At 35.2% G+C, this 17,438-nt stretch overlaps 1 protein-coding gene across 2 annotated transcripts in view; it reads left to right on the top strand.

The window, feature by feature from the left end:
• Positions 1–17,438, top strand: part of COL4A3 (collagen type IV alpha 3 chain) — a 147,998-nt gene that overhangs the window by 90,380 nt on the left and 40,180 nt on the right. For both annotated transcript variants that reach the window (XM_074298568.1, XM_074298569.1), the window contains exons 25-33: positions 2,173–2,352; positions 4,544–4,712; positions 6,105–6,197; positions 8,617–8,721; positions 10,814–10,911; positions 12,314–12,464; positions 12,712–12,825; positions 13,797–13,964; positions 15,418–15,507. In XM_074298568.1, coding sequence (XP_074154669.1) covers positions 2,173–2,352; positions 4,544–4,712; positions 6,105–6,197; positions 8,617–8,721; positions 10,814–10,911; positions 12,314–12,464; positions 12,712–12,825; positions 13,797–13,964; positions 15,418–15,507 — 1,168 coding nt within the window. The remainder of the gene's footprint in view (positions 1–2,172; positions 2,353–4,543; positions 4,713–6,104; positions 6,198–8,616; positions 8,722–10,813; positions 10,912–12,313; positions 12,465–12,711; positions 12,826–13,796; positions 13,965–15,417; positions 15,508–17,438) is intronic.

Below are 17,438 nucleotides of genomic sequence, written 5' to 3'. Positions count from 1 at the left end.
ACACACAGCCAAAAGCATTACCCTCTTATGTATCTGTCAGGGACCTAAATAGGTGCTCCAGACTAAGAGGACTACCCTGAGGTCTAGTTTCTCCAAGTGACTAAAGAAGTCAGGATTGATGGTCCACCCGCATCCTCAGACCTAGAGAAAAAGTAATTTGCCCATAACCAAAGAGCTAGTGATGAGGGTTGGGGTCCCTTTCCCACGGGGACCCCGAAAATTGTTACCCCGAAAACTAACCTTAACCTTTTCAGGTCTCTCAGAACCAATTTTCATCCTTAGTAGCTCGAGCAGCTTCCAGGAAGAATATCTGTGTTCCTACCCTCATCACTAGTAAAAATCTGGACTTCCACTTTTCAGTGCTGCTGATAGTATCACTACTTCTTTGAGGAAAGAAGTCTTACAGCTCTTTAAGAATAAGATATAGCTTTGGAATTAATTAATATTTTTCAACTCTTTTGTTATTCAGACCCCCACCTTGCCCTCCCAGCCTACTTAGGTTACTGAATTTCATTTACTTCTTTCCCATCTCAAGTAAAAGACTGGCATTCATTTTCTCTCTGTCTCTCTCTGTATATCTCTCTCTGTGTATCTTTCTGTCTCTCTGTCTCTTTCTGTCCCTGTCTATTAGTCAGTCTGTCTGTCTGTGTGTGTGTGTGTGTCTCTCTCTTTCTCTGTCTGTCTCTCTCCCTCTTCCTCTTTCCTTTCACCTCCAATACATAATCAGCTCTTTCTGCTGAGTCATTTTGGTGCCGTAAAAACTATCTCATCTTTCCTCATATATTTACCTCCTCATTTCCCATGGTCTTTTAGCCCCACCCTATTCTCAGGTGGAGGGGAAAAGCTGATGGCTACTTCTAGCAATTGCCAAAGCCCATTGCTCCATTACGCTTAAAGTCAAAAGCTCCTCAAGTTCTATTGCCTTACACACAGATTATGACTGTAGCCTTTAAATGACTGAAGTCACTGTAAAAAATAAAGCTATCCCAACTTCCACTCACAGTAATGAGTCAGTCCCCTAGAACAAAGCTATATCTTTCCCTCATGATTGTAAAGATGCTTCATGAGAAGTTGGGATGTTCTTCTCTAAAACCATTATTTGCCCCAATATTAGTGGTCAGTGATGAAAACTCCAGTACCATTTAGCCAATTAATATCAGTTAGCTTTTAATACTAACAAAATATAGCAAGAACAAAAATTATACTACCTAAAAAAAAAAATCTATTTATAAACATCTTAGTCCCTAGAGAAAGTGAGCTTTCTTCCTTTGCCCCACCAAATTCAAGGGATCAGAATAAAAGAAAATAAGATGGGGAGTGGGGCAAGTTTGTTTTTGCTGTGCTTTCTCTAAATCTTCTGGATAAAGCTCCTCCTCCATTTTCTCTGGGATGATGCTATGGGTCAAGTTGGAATGGGAATTCCACTTTACTTAAAGATGAAAATACCAGTTATTGACTGGCCCAGATACTTGAACAGAACTCTCCACTGTGCCAATCAACTACCTAGATCTCATTCCCCCTTTGTTTGGCTCAACCAGCCAGGAATCCTGAAACTCTTCAATCATATTACCCTGGAGGATGAAGACCCCAACTAAAAGTCAACTAAAAGAAAATAAGATTACTTTTCTTAAATTAGAATTAAAGATAATCAAAGTTCAACCATAACCTGTGTTTAAGTTATTGCACAGAATATCTGTCACTGTTATTGTCATTATTATATTAATTTAATTTTCAACTTTTTAATAAAAGCAAATTAGTGCAGCAGTTACATGAACATAACTTGCCTTCTTGGCAAGTTGGCCACTAAGTGATACTATTTTCAACCATAGTAACTCATAAAATATAGAGATGATGCAGTGAAAAAACCTTGAGTTTTCCTCAAAACTGAAAAGATTTTAATAATATAATGAGTTTTACATAATGATGGCATGGGTTCAAATCCCACTTCAGATCCTTGCTAGCTGGGTAAACCTTGCAAAGTCTTCTTTCTTCCTCTCAGTCTCAGTTTCCTCACTTATAAAATGTGGATAATAATAGTATTGACCTCAAAGAGTTAGAAGAATCAGAACAGGTAATGTATATGTGTTCTGAGAACCCAAAATGCTACTTTTGTAGCATTAATACAAAAATTTCACAAAAATGTAAACAAAGTTTCTTTCTTATTTCCACTAGGGATTCCCAGGTACTCCAGGATATCAGGGACAAAAGGGAGAGAAAGGTGAAACATCATATGAAGGAGAAGTAGGAGATCCAGGGGATCCAGGAGTCAGAGGGGAACCTGGAAAAAAGGGCTCAGATGGAATTCCTGGAAAACCTGGCACAAAAGGACTGCCAGGCACAAAAGGAGAACCGGTTAGTACACAGAATCGTTTAAAAAATTATGTTCGTTATATTTGAAATAAAAGTTGAGTTTAAGGAAAAAAAGATACTTTCCTAAGGAGTGATAACTAGAATTGAGTTATATATATGTGAAGTCATGTATATTTGTGTTTATATTCATTAGTACTAGTAACAAGGCAAGGTATATTAAAGTTATAGTATTAAAGTCTCACACTATTTTCTCTGAGCTATTGTTAATATTATTGTTTTTTTAATTTTTTTATTAATTTTTATAATTATAACATTGTCTTTGACAGTACATATTCATAGGTATTTTTTTTTTTACAACATTATCCGTTGTATTCCCTTCTGTTCCAAATTTTTCCCCTCCTTCCCTCCACCCCCTCCCCTGGATGGCGGGCATTCCCATACATATTAAATATCTTATAGTATATCCTAGGTACAATATAGATGTACAGAACCGAATTTTTTTTGTTGTTGTTGTTGCAAAGGAAGAATTGTATTCGGAAGGCAAAAATAATCTGGGAGGAAAAATAAAACAAAAAATGCTCACAGTTTATACTCATTTCCCAGTGTTCCTTTTCTGGGTGTAGGTGATTCTATCCATCATTGATCAATTGGAATTGGATTAGCTCTTCTCTATGTTGAAGAGATCCACTTCCATCATAATGCATCCTCATACAGTATCATTGTTGAGAAAAAAAAATACTATTGTTGCTGTTTGTCCTTTATTCTCAAAAAGGACCATGAGATCAGGGAGGGGAAGCCATGACATGCAAGTGAATTGAATTTAAGTGAAGAAGGGCTGGGCAAAGTTACTTGCCTTAATTTCCCCTTCAGAGCCATCTGGGTCCAGTGGCAGTGCTTCTGTCAGTAGAGTACCACCTCTGAAAGCACTTATCTATGTGGAAAAGCTTTAAGTACAGGGATAATGATAGACTGCCTGTTTGTTCTTAAATGTTCCAATTCAGAGCCAAGTACAGGAAAGCTCATCACTAGAAAGCTGGATATTAGGTGCTTTTTCAGCCACAATAAGTCATGAAACATGTAATAATATCACAGATCTTTTTTAAGAATCAAAGATGAGCTAGCATCCAATGTTTTATGGGAACTTTTAACTGTGCATTCATGATTGGTATTCTAGAACTCTAAGCTCTTATACAGGATTCACGTATGTAGGAAATTCTTGAAATATTAATTTACAAACACAGGCAAATTAAGATATGAGCGTAAGTTTATACACCACAGAAAATAAAGATCAGCCTAAAAAGGTATCATAAAAATTTTTATATTTGGTTGGGTCTTCTGTGGCATTTTTCCTCCCAGCAATGTGAAGAATTACCCCCTAGTGAAGATCAGCAACTAAGCTGTAATTTATATTCTTAGCTGCCTAGAGGACTAAGAGATTAAGTATTATGTGATACTTGTTAATCAATTGATTTAAAGTATGAAAGTGACCTAGATTCTTGAAGGCTGATTAGTGGAAGATAAGTGTCAACTCTTACCATGTTTTAAGTAAAAGCTCAGCTAAGGATTAATAATCAAAAGATGAAGATCTAAGAAATTAGCTAAGTATGGCAACTTAAATCACCATAAGGTTGGCTTCCAGGTGATGAAATTTTTTGACCACAGCAAATCATGAAACTATATACTAAGTCAAGGAGAGGTTATGATTGGTACCAGTGAAGTGAGTAACTGCCCTGATAAATAGTAACTTGTACATTTGATGGTAACTATTGTAAATTTGATATTACCAAAAGTCTAACTATTGTAAAAATAACATTCTGTAGATTCTGTTGCATATTGCTATTTATAGCAAATAGTCAATAAGTATCTATTACTTTCTTATCATGTGTCAGAAACTAACTGCTAAGTTCTAACAATAAAAAGCAAATAGAAAGGTAGATAGTGCCTGCCCTCAAGGAGCTTCTATTCTAATAAGGAAGACAACACCTAAAAGGAAGTTGAAAGAAGCTGGAAAGGTGGGAGATAGGGATAAAATATCTAGGGAAGGAGCATAGGAGAACTCCAGAGGGCAGCTTGGAGAGCAATGAGACAGGGCTGGCCTGGGTACTTCCTTAAAAGACAGTTCTAGGAGGAATCATTCAATGAAATGGAGAGGCCAGAGGCACAAAGGGTACTTCAATTATTTGGAAAAAAATCAAAATATTAAATGCCAACCAGTTATATTTTCTTCCCATAGGCTGTGAATGGTGAAAAGGGGGATAAAGGTTTTCCAGGAAATCCTGGTGACCCTGGGTACCCAGGACCCATGGGACCAGCTGGACCATCCAACTATGGACCACCAGGACAACCTGGACCAAAGGGAGCTACAGGTGTACCTGGATTTCCTGGATCACCTGGAAATGATGGTTGGTTAATTTTATTTCCAGTCCAATTTATTTTCATATATAGTAAATTTCTAGTTCTACCAAGTAGAACAACAGTAATAGCTAACATTAATATAAAGTTCTAAAGTTTGCAAAGAATTTTACATCTATTAGGTCATTTGACCCTTATAAACCTGTGATGTAGATGCTATTATTATCCCCCATTTTATAGATCAGGGAATTAAAATTGAGAGAGGTCACACAATAAATAAGTGTCTGGGGCAGAATTTAAATTCAAATCTTCCTGACTCTAGGTCCTAATATTCTCTCCATTGAGCCACACTTGATGATTTCTAATTAATACAGACACAGAATTTGCAGAAGTTTGGAGAGATAATCCAGAGGTTAAACATAGTTAAAATATATCAGGACATTGTAAAAGAAAAGAAAGGTTAAGTAACTTGACTAGTGTCTGAAATAGCATTGTAATTCAAGTCTGGTCTTCCTGACGCCAAGAACAGGACTCTACCACCTTTTGCCACCAGCCTGCCTCAGTTTGGGATAGAAATTGCAAAAAGATAAATGTATAAGGAAAATCAGCCTAACAATTAAGATGAATTGTCTCCAGAACTGGTAGGTTTCTCCTATTTCTCTTTCAAGTGGAGACTAGATGACACATGTTGAGAAGGTGGTAGATGACATTCTTGTTCTTATATGGCTAGAACTAGATGGATACTGGGGTCTTTTTAAATAACAATGCCATGGGCATTTTTAAAAATCTTTTTTCTTGAGATAAAGAAGTAGAAATGGAAAATTATTTTATTCTAGTACAGAAAATTCTATTTGTGTGACCTTAGTTAGGCAAGTCACTTAACCCCAATTGCTTCAGGAAAAAAAAAATTTCTAAATACAAATTGTTTATGGAATATTCTATTTTCCTAAAATATTTTACAATCTAGGTTTTTTCCTCTTACATCACATTTTTAGCCAATTTTTGATGTTGACATGTGAAGTAGTTTTAGTATTTAGCTAACCTAATTAGCTAACTATATGCTAAGAATATGGTAGGCACTTTAATTCAACCAAGTAGCTATTATGTACAAGGAATGGTACTTAGTATGTTTTTGGCATAAAACCAAATGTAATTGAATAATTCTCTATAAACAATCTGCCCCTTAAAAAATACAAAGTCTTTCATTAATGATTAAGATTAATTCTACATTACCTGCTCTCAAAATATAAAATGTATTTCATAAGACCTGTAAATTCCATATTTAGTTATAATCAGAGTCCTATTTCCCAAGGGACCATTAACCTACATTAACTTGTTTACTTTTTCTCTGTATATATTTCTGACTTGCTTATAATAATAATCTTCCTAATAACCAAAGAAACATACATGTACCAATTTTACTACCATATCTTTTTTTTAAGGTCCCAAAGGAGAACCAGGTCTAGCAGAACCAGTACCTGGCCCTCCAGGACCTCCAGGATTACCTGGGCTACCTGGCCTCCCAGGTACAACTGGTAAGTATTTCTTCTTTCAAGTAAAATATAAAGGATTAGAGTAAATTCTGAGTTCCCCAATGAGGAAAGTTTAGTATTAAAACCTAGTGAAATCCAATTTATGAAACCTCATTTTCCAGTTTAAAAAATAATGTGAGAAGAGAAGGGATTTATTATCTATCCTCTGAAATGACCATAACTACTCTTCCTATTAATGTTCATGACTGCTGAGCTCATTTTAGTGCATTAACCACAATGAATACTCTAAGATAGTTAAAATCACTTCAGAGGTTCTCAGGAAGGAGAATACTCTCTAAGAGGGGATCAGGGAATTATAAGGTAAGAAAAAATGTGTAACTTTGTTGAGCCTTGCTTGCCACTTTAGTAAACTGAGCTTTCTTTAAAATGGCATTCTAAAATTTCTTTTTTCCTAAGAAGGAGATTCCATATAGGTTCAAAATACTAGCTTTAAAAGCAAGCACATACACATACACACGCATCAAATATTGGTTTTAAAATTTTATAAGCATATGCACATACATGTAATTTATATGTACAGATATGTAATATATACAATATATAATATATAAATATACATATGGATTGTATATGCACACACATATATATGCATATATATGTCTATCTTCATAGATTTAAGATGGTGTCTGTGTATAGGGTTTTCCAAAAGTCCTAGTACAATTTTAAGCTCTAACAGTTTAGCAAAATTAAACTTTAATAAAAAGCTTTAATAGCCTAAACCAGTGGTCCTCACACTTTTTAAATAGAGGGTCAGTTCACTGTCCCTCAGACTGTTGGAGGGCCGGACTATAGTAAAAACAAAAGCTCACACTGTCTCTGCCCCTCAGCCCATTTGCCATAACTAGTTGGACCACATAAACATCCTCAATAGGTGGCATCTGGCCCACGGGCTGTAGTTTGAGAACCCCTGGCCTAAACTTTCATTAAGACTTTTCTATATTTATATACATATATACAGATGTGTTCATATTTATATATACATGTACACATACACACACACATATATATGTATTTTTAAGCTAGAAGTTTGAACCTTTACATAATCTCTATTTTAGGAAGAAATGCAAATAGTCTAGAAAGTTACATACATATATATAAGAGAGAAATTACCTATACAAATTATATTATATTTAAGTAGTATATTTATCAATATTATAAATATATGATATTAGATTTATAGACAATTTGGACAAATTATATGTTGTATATTACATATAAATTAGTACTATTATAACCATAGTTATAAAATAAATTTATATCATTTATTAAAATTATGTTATATATAAATTATATTCATAAAATTTCTTTCATATATATATTTCTTTCTAAGACAGTGATTCTATAGAGGTTCACTTTTGAAACCCCCTATATACATATACACACACACAGTTTTGAATGAGAGAGAAAGGGAGGAAAAGAAATAATATATATGCAGATTTTAATGTTAAGTCCTCTGGCAAGAATAGGAGGATAATTGGTTATTGTATTAATTTAATTTTGTCACAAAAACACACTGATCATTCAAATATGTTAACAAACATTAATTAGCATCTATTTGGTGTCCAACACTGGGGATACAAGTACATAGAATAAAATAGTCCCTACTCTCAAGTAGCTTACACTCCAACAGAAAAAGTTGTGTGTGGGTGTATGTATGTGTGTGTGCATGCAATACACATGTATATATGGAGAGTAAGGAGAAAACATAAATACATGCAAAATTTTCAAATACACATATATGTGAGTGTATACATATATACATAAAGCAGTTAGGGTGGGCACTAAAAGTGCAATGGGGAAGAGAAGAATTAAATGAGGTGACAACTAAGTATATCACAGACATGGGGATGAATAGCACCAATATTCAGAAACGCTATGGGATGGCATGTGTGATGAACGGTAGGAGCTTTGAAGAGTATTAGGAGGGAATGTAATATACAGTGGTGCAGAAGAGATATCTTGGGGCCAGCTGGTGAAGGGCTTTAAAAGTCAAACATTTGAGTTTATATTTTATCCTAGAGGGACCGAGGATTCACTGGAGATGATTGAGTAGTGGAGTAACATGATCAGAACTATACTTAAGAAAAATTACTTTGGTTACTGTTTTCTGGAGTAGAGATCAATTTTAATGAGGGAGACCAGTTAGGAGGCTACTGGAATACCCTAGTTGAGGGTTTGAAGGGACTGGACCTTGGTGGAACATAAGTAGAGTATGAGTAGAAAGGACTCAGACAAGAAAGAATCTATAGAGTAGAAATGGCAAGATTTGGCAACTGATAAAATATGAGAGAGAGAATGGAGAACCCAAGATGACTCTGAATTATAATCTGAGAATTTGGTGGTAAATTTGACAGAAAGCTGATAAAACAAAGCTGACTTTCTTTTATTGTCTTTTTTTTAGGAAATCCAGGATCCAAGGGACCAAGTGGTAATCCAGGTCCTCCTGGGTTTGATGGTGAAACAGGATTCCCAGGAATTGGAGTTCCTGGGCCTCCTGGATATAAGGGTAAATGCTAAATTTCAGTTAAAAATTATTATTTTCCCTTAATAAAATAATTCACAGTATTAGTTGATTTTGAGATATACATAGAATGATTGGCAACAGAAAAAAATATATTGACTATGCTTTCCATGTGAGTCCTTACACTATCTCAGGTTCACACCAGGCTCTAGACTAAAGGGATCCATTTCATAGCATATGGCATTTAATATATTTAATTGTTCTACAGAGAAACAAATATAAATTAGGTAATTTGTCACTTTCATTATCCTATTCTTAGCTTTATCTAGCCCAGACTATCCTATATATTTTCATGGATTTCCATTTGTATAAGTTTCCACTTGTTTAAGAATCTAGTTGAAAGTCATAAAAATAACAAAAAACTGAGTACTCTATGCATGATATTTTGAATATTCATGTTCTTTTTTTTAAGTGAATTTGGTTTTTATTTGTCAAGTATTTTTTTTATTTCTAAATAGTATTTTATTTTCCAATTACCTTAAAGATAGTTTTCAACATTCATTTTTGTAAGATTTGGAGTTCCAAATTTTTCCTCCCTCCCTCACCTTCCCCCTCACCAAGACAGCAAGCAATCTGATACAGGTTATACATATACAATTATTTTAAACATAATTCCGTATTACTCATATTTAGAAGAAAAATCAGAGCAAAGGGGGAAAACCATGAGAAAGAAAACCAAAAAAAAAAGTGAAAAAAAGTAATGCATGATTTTAATATATAAAAAAGTAAAGCACTACCACTCTTCCAGGTGTCTGGGACATAGAGAAGTTATTTAATTTAAGAGGATTTTTCTCATTCTCATCTCACACACTCCAGAAGAAATGCAGGTGATGAATGCCTTGCTTTCAAACAGTAACTGTAGGGTCCATTCCAAAACATCAGGGGAATTTCTGACTCATGCTGTTCTAAAATAACATCTAAGAAGTCTCAGCTCCAATTCTGCCAGATATACTCCAAACAGGCTAATGTTAATAGTATCTGATAGCGTCTTCGATATGACTTGATTTGTTCTTATAGTTTTAAATTGTAAATATTGGTCATAAATGGTCATAAATGAACACTTCCCAATTGTGAGAATTCTCATCCTAGTTCACTAAAGCGGTGAAATTGAACCCATGTGTGATATTCAGTTTACCCCCATTTTCAGTATGGGGTGAATTGTCTTGATTTGAGGCTCTTATTCCTCTTCCCACTGGTTTCTGAACTAAAAGTCTCCCCCAGTTTTCTGTCCAAGTCTTTCTCATCAGGGTTCTAATGAATGGACACCTAGGTCATGAGCTTATCTGCTTGCTCAGATAGATATTGTAAAGACTTGGTCTCTGGAACAAGACTTGAGCAGCTTACAATCTTGCCATCTTTAGGGTCCCTCCCTCCTGGTATACTTCTAAAGTCTGCTTTTAACTATAGCAAAGAAATATAATCTGAACTCTACAGTGGTCTTTTCTGGTCCTTCACTCAGCTGCAACTTCTCTCTGCTATGGTCATTTGCTGATTTTCTGATGAACTAAAACTACAATTCCCTGACTTAGGTCTATTAAACTTGAGATATGTAAATTCCTTTTAGTTTCTATGACACCATAGCTTGAATGAATGCAATTCATTGCAAGTGATTCTTTTAGTAAGACTGCCAAACTGAAGAGAACACAAATTTTGGTCCTGTCTTCCTGTAGGCATCAAATCATTGTTTTCTCTACATAAATATTACAAAGTGTTCTGTGACAATTGTAGAAGATAGTAAGATTACAGCATGACTCAACAACTCCTCACTAAGTCCATCTTTCTCCAGGAATTTGAACTAAATATGAACCCTAAATTGACTGAAGCTGAATCAGTTTTCAACCCAAAACATTAATTTGAGAAACTGCTGAATCACAATAGTAATTCTATTTTAAAATAGAAATTTATCTGTGATGGTTTTTCCTCCCAAGGGGAACCAGTTTAAGTTAATCCAAAAGGCTGGAAAAATATAAACTTATTTATTTAGCTCTTAAGTTTTTCAGTCATCAAAACTATAGAAACAAAGATAAAAGTGTCTTTTAATAAAATTATTCTTGTGATTTTTCTGCTTGTTTTATAGGAGACATAGGTGATCCAGGAGCCAAAGGATCACCAGGCTGTCCAGGAGAAATGGGAAAACCTGGGTCACCTGGACTACCAGGACTACCAGGAGCAAAGGTTTGAGGGAATCACTAACTCAGTTTAATCAGGGTGCAGGTTAGGTATATCTCTGGGCTCAAGAAAACCTTAAAAAAATTTTTCCTTCTTAGAAGGCAAGGGGTAACTATATAGCCCAGATGATAGAGCACTGGTCCTAGAGTTAGGAGATCCTGATTTCAAATGTGATCTAAGATACCATGATACTTATTAGTCACTTAAACCCAATTGCCTCATACCAAAAGGAAAAAGAAAAACAAAAAGAGAGGCAAAAATTGTTGGTATCTTTGTTGATTACTCACAGGAGGTTATTTCTTAAGCATTAAAAATTCCTCATTTTTGCAAAACATCACTGAGCAAGTATTTTGGAAAAAAAAATTTTTATAAAATTTTAAATTTGTATACTATGTCAGTATTGATTTTTTTTCACATTTGAAAACTTAAAAAAAGAAAGGAAACCAAGGTTTTGGATTTAAAGTGAAAGATACCTTGTTTATAGGATGGATGGCATGTTATCTACTGTTGAATTATTTCAGTTGGATCTAATTCTTTATGTTTTCCATTTCCTTCTTCATCTCATTTGACAGATGAGGAAACTGAGGCAAGCAAGATTAAGTGACTTGCCCAAAGTCCCACAGCTAATAAGTGTCTAAGGCCAAATTTGAACTCACTAAGATGAGTCTCCTGACTCCAGGCCTGGTGCTCTGTGCATTATGGCACCATCTAGCTACTCCTTTGAATGACATAGATAAAATTAGAGAGAAAAAAGTAAAATTGTGAAACATTTTTATTTGCAGAATGAAAAAGAAAACTCAAGTTTCCTTAGAACATTTAATTATCAGGATCTTCTTTTTAATTCCTTTTTAAAAAAGTCTGTTTATCCTAAATACATCTGTTTATCTGCAGGATAATATTTTGAGTTATATTTCTTAGCTTCTTTAAAATGCTTGCTTAGCCTAATTTTAAATTATTATTAATATTTAATTGAATCAATACTATATGGACACAGGAACAACCTATTGCCCTATGGCTCCCAATTCTCTATTTTTCTCTCTAAATCAAAAGACTTGAAGCTGACCACTCCTTCCCTATATATGCTATCTCTCCCTATAAGCTTCTGGAATTTGTTTTATATATTTGTGCATGCATATATATATGTATTTTTATATTTGTGCCCTCCATGCTCAGCATAGTGTCTGGCATTTAGCACACCCATATTAAATGTTGTTCATCCATTCATTCATGGATATCGAATCCAATGCCCTCATCTACAGATAGGAATCTGAATCCCAATTAGGAGACTGGTTCAAAGATAGTTATTGGTACTCTGATTCATACCACCACCACATTTTGTTCTTCAGTTTCTTAAAGTTTCTATTAGCTCTTAATCCTATTCATTGTATATTATTTCTCTTTGATTTAGGGAGACCCAGGTACAGCAATGCCTGGAAAACCAGGAATCACTGGTTTTCAAGGAGAAAAAGGAAATTTGGGGGAAAATGGAGAAAATGGGCTCCCTGGACCTCCAGGCCTTCCAGGACCCCCAGGAAACAAAGGACTTGATGGATCACCAGGTACTTGCCTTGTTATTTACAAACACACTAGGACTGAGCTAAAAATAAAGGAAAATCATATCTGTTAGGGCCTGAGCATTTATGGATGGGCCATGAACTGCCTCAGTGGAGGGAGTATCAATGAAATCATAGAATCCTTTGAGTATCAGTAAGAGAACACACATTAATGAGATCTCAGATCTATTCAAATTGCTATAATGTCTCTTTGAAGCTCATGTGATTATGTTTATCCATTTCTCTTTTCCAGGGGACCCTGGCTTTCCCGGACCTCCAGGGTATAATGGGATTCCAGGACTCTGTATTCCAGGTGCAAAGGGAACCCAGGGACTTCCAGGTTTAAATGGACTAAAAGGACCACAAGGTAGGTTTATGCCATCAAACACTAAAATGGAGAGACAATGGGAGCTAAAATATGAAAATTATCTTAGTACCTTAAAATAAATGGATATCTTCCACCAATGCAGAAATTAAAGTCATTGCACATAATGGATAGCCTGAATTTTATTTTCCTGAGTTTCTCATCTGTGGCTCTGCCTTCACTTGGGCAAGTTACTGAAACTATCTGGGTCTGGGACTCAGTTTAGCTGTACAGTCCACTCCATTAAATGCATATTCCTCATAAATAATAACAGCATCACCACAGTGGTGGACATCTTGGCAAAAATGGCTTCCTGTTTATTTAAACATATTAATATGCAGAAGGGGTGGCTAAGGAGGTTACACTTCTTCAATAACCAGAGAAGTAATCCAGTTGAAAATATGGTAGAGTTAATATAATCCTCAGATAAGGAAATTGAGTTTTAATAACTTGCTGAGTGCCATAGCTAGAGTCAGGACCAGAACTTTGGTGTCTAGATACCCAGTCTACTGCTTTTTTCTCATACCATGCTGAAGAAAAACTAAGGCTTTGTCTGCCTTCCCCATGAGAATGTCAACTTTCTGAGGGCAGGAACAGTTTCGTTTTGATCTGTGTATCCCCAGCACCTACCACAATGTTTGGTTAATAATTAGTGCTGATTGATCTAGTTCCCAATTTTACTTGACCATTTCTATTGTTACTCCAACTCTATCCTTATTTATTAGGTTTGGGGGAATGGGAAAGAAGGAAAAGTTATTGCTGCTGTTCAGAGGCAGCATGGTGTAATTCAGATTAATATCGCCTGAGTTTTAATGCTAGCTGTGTGGCCATGGAGGAGTCCATTCATACCAATGGATCTGAGTTTCTTCTTGCAATGTCAATCTTGCTACTTATCTTAATTACTGAGGAAAGCTACTTGTGAATCTTACAGAAATAGGAATTGAAGTAATTCGTTTTTGTTTTTGTTTTTGAAGGAGACAGAGGCCTGGAAGGCCCTAAAGGGGATCCAGGAATACCAGGCTTAGACAGGTCAGGATCCCCAGGGGAACCTGGGCCACCAGGACTGCCGGGTCATCAAGGGGATAAAGGACTTATAGGTCCTGCAGGATATCCAGGAGCTCCAGGACACCCAGGTCCACCAGGTACTGAAAATGTTTTCAAATTAAGTTTCCTTTCAGTTTGAGACCTCTATTCTGAACTATTGTTAGAAGGGTTAATGTCAATAATATGTGATAGTTTACTTTTAGCTTGCAGTTATTGAGTGTCTTTCTTTGATTTCCTAAGGCTATAAATATTTTGCTGTTCTTGTCTAGAGAAAAATCAAGAAATGGCAGTTCTTATACAGCCTGGATCAATCTTTCTTAGCCATTCCAAAAATATATTTGGTTTTAAGTTAGAAAATAGGACCTTCTATTGACCATCTATTTGACAAGCAAGTTTCTTTTTTTATTTATAGAAACCTCTCCTTTGACTCTTTCCTGCACTTCTTTTACCTAGCTATTCCTTTTCACAATTTTCTTGCATCACTCTAATTTCTTTTTTTCAGTTTTTCTTCTAACACTCTTGTATCTAACTTTTCTAGTAATTCTTGTTGGGCTTATGTCCAATAGCATCTTTCTTTCAGGCTTTACTTATAATTATTTTTACATTGTTGTCATCTTCTGAGTTTGTGTATTGGTCATCCCTGCCACATATTAATTTTTTTATGATCAAGTTCTTTTTTGTACAGTTTGCTCCTTTCTCAGCCTGTTTCTTAACTTTGAACTTTATACTAAAGTTGGGTTCTCCTCACCAACAGGTAAGGAAGCACTGTCACAGGATTTTTCTCACTGTTGTTTTTAAAGCTAATTTTGGAAATCTGCAAGTTTTCAGTGCATCTAAGGTGCTGTCAACTGGGGAGAAGTATGATTCTTGCTCCTCTGTTTTATGTCCCAGTATTTACCCAGGAAAAGCTCCTATTCCCCTGTAGCTGCAAGTGCTAGTGCTCCTCTTGGCTCTGGAAATGTGACGAGGTCCCCTATAAGCATTAGTACTCCTCAGGCTTGGAATGACCACCAGGGCACCTGTTGTCCTATAATTGACCACAAGGGCTCTTCTCCATCCTAGAATTGCAACCTAGAACCAGTTACAAGCAATATAGTTTCCAATCAGTGCCAGCTGCACCCAGTGCCATCCAAGGTTCCCCTATAATCTTTCTGACCAGTTTTCTAACCTCCTTACTGTCTTGGGTTGAAAATTCCCAAAGCTACCACTGCTTTTGCCATCATAACCACCTCCAAAGCCTGCTCCGACATTTGTGTCACAGTTTTCTCCTAAGTTGTCTTAGGCTAGAAAAATGTCTCACTCTGACCTTTTTTTATTATTATTATTCTGCTCAAAAATTTGATTTGAGGCATTATTTTAAAGTTTTTGGAGGAGAATATTGGAAGGAGCCATCATTTTGGCTCCACTCCTTTGTTTCTGTTTTAGATCAAGTCTATTCAGGTGCCTTCACTGATTTTCCCACTGTGAAGCAGTGAAAGATACCTGACCCAAGTCTGTGATTTTCTTTGCTTTGGTAATCCAGAACACCTCTATATTGCTTCAATTCCACAGGCCAAAAGGGAGAAGTTGGAATAATGGGTTATCCTGGAACAATTGGGCCTCCTGGGATTCCTGGGAATCCAGGCACTCCAGGACACAAGGGTAAGTTATAGTGATGAAGGAATACATAATATAGTGGAAAGAACACTGAATGTGAAATCAGAAAACCTGGGTTTGATTTCTAGTTATGTTTCTTGCTAGCTATTGTTTCTTCTGCTATAAAATGAGAATAATAACTGTATTATTGAACACCTTGTCAAGTCTAAAGCACTATATAAACATCAGCTATCACCACATATATCATTATCTATATTTAGCATTTAACAAAAATATATTTGGATCTTTAGGGGAGGCCAATTCACATTCACTATACTGGGGAAAAGAGTTCTGAAAACAATGTATTTTATTGTTCTTTTTTCTTCTGTTTCCCATTTTTTGCCTCCTTCCATACCATTTATCCTGTATCCTAAAATGTTTTGTGAATGTACTTGAAAACTTTTTTTATCATTTCCAGTAGTATTCCACTTTAATTTGAGCTTTACAACTTGATTATTGGTGGATTGATGTGTGTGTGTATGTATATAAAATACAATAGAGTTTATCAGTGTGAGTAGTTCCTCCATTGATATAGATCATAATCTTTCACTGCTTTCTTATCATGTAGTATTTTGACTATCTTTTAAATTCTCTATAGAGAAACTACCCTCTTATGCTTCAGTATCTTAGGACTAGAACGGATCAGTCAGACTATGTATCTCTTGCCTTAATCTCACTATATGAATAACTCGTCTTTTCCTTTTTTTAAGAAAAAGTTATTTATTTAAAATTTTAACCAAAAAACCCATATTTTATTAATATATCCCTCCTATTACTCCTACTTCTCACTGAACCCCACCCCACAAAAAAATTCTCAAAATATATACTCTAATAAGACAAATTCCTACATTAGCCACATCTAAAAATAAGCTTTTATTTCATTTCATGTGCATCACCTCTGTCTCTCTCAGGAGGTGAGCGATATGTTTCATCTTCATTCTTCTGGACTTGAGGCTTATTATTGCTTTGATCAGAGTTCTAAAGTGTTTAAATATTGTTTCTCTCTATGTATCATTGTATAAACTGTTCCCCTAGCTCAGTTCCCTGTCTTGCATCAATTCATAAAGGAATGCTCAGTTTCCTTGGAAACTATCCATTTCATAATTTCTTGTGGTACAAGACTATTCACATACAAAACAACTGATATATGATACAATATATTCCCCAATACATTGGATAATTCCCCAGGGAAGAGCATCCCTTAATTTCCTATTTTTAGTAAACAAAAAAGAGTAGCTATAAATGTTAAATAGATAGATAAAGAGGTAGATTAAAATATGTATACACATATGTGGGGGTTTACATATATATGTACGTATATATAGCTACACATACATGCATAATTTTCCTTATGCTTAGATTTCTTTGAGATTATAGGTAAGACATCCAATGTGAAGAGCAGTTCCAAACTGCTTTCTAGAATGGCTGTAATAATTCATAGAAAAACATATCAGTAAGGCAACTAGTTGGATAGAGCACTGGCCCTGGAATTAGGAAGACCTGAATTTACATCCATCCTCATACACTTACTAGGGATGTCACCTAGAGCAAGTCACTTAATTCTAATTGCTTTACCAGTATACCTGTTTTCCATTATCCTTCCAGCAATCATCCTTTTCTTCTTTTGCAGTCTGCCAGTTTGATAGCTGGAGATGTAGTACCTCAATATTTTTAATTTGCTTCTCTCTAATTATTAGTTATTTAAAGCATTTTTCTATAATTGTTGATAATTTTAATTTCCTATTTTGAAAACTGCTTAATAATATCCTCTAACCATTTAACAATTAGGAAATTGTATTTAGTTTTGCAAATTTGGGTTAATTTCTCATATATCTTTGATATGAGACCTTTATCAGAGAAATTTACAAAGTATGTTTACAAAGATTTTCTGTTCCCAAGATTTCCCCCCGAAAAAATATTTCCCTTATATATTGTTT

The sequence above is a fragment of the Sminthopsis crassicaudata genome, chromosome 3, assembly GCF_048593235.1.
Source record: "Sminthopsis crassicaudata isolate SCR6 chromosome 3, ASM4859323v1, whole genome shotgun sequence".
Classification (NCBI taxonomy): domain Eukaryota; kingdom Metazoa; phylum Chordata; class Mammalia; order Dasyuromorphia; family Dasyuridae; genus Sminthopsis; species Sminthopsis crassicaudata.
Note: the sequence above shows the minus strand (reverse complement) of the source record. Positions and strands in the feature narration are given on the sequence as shown.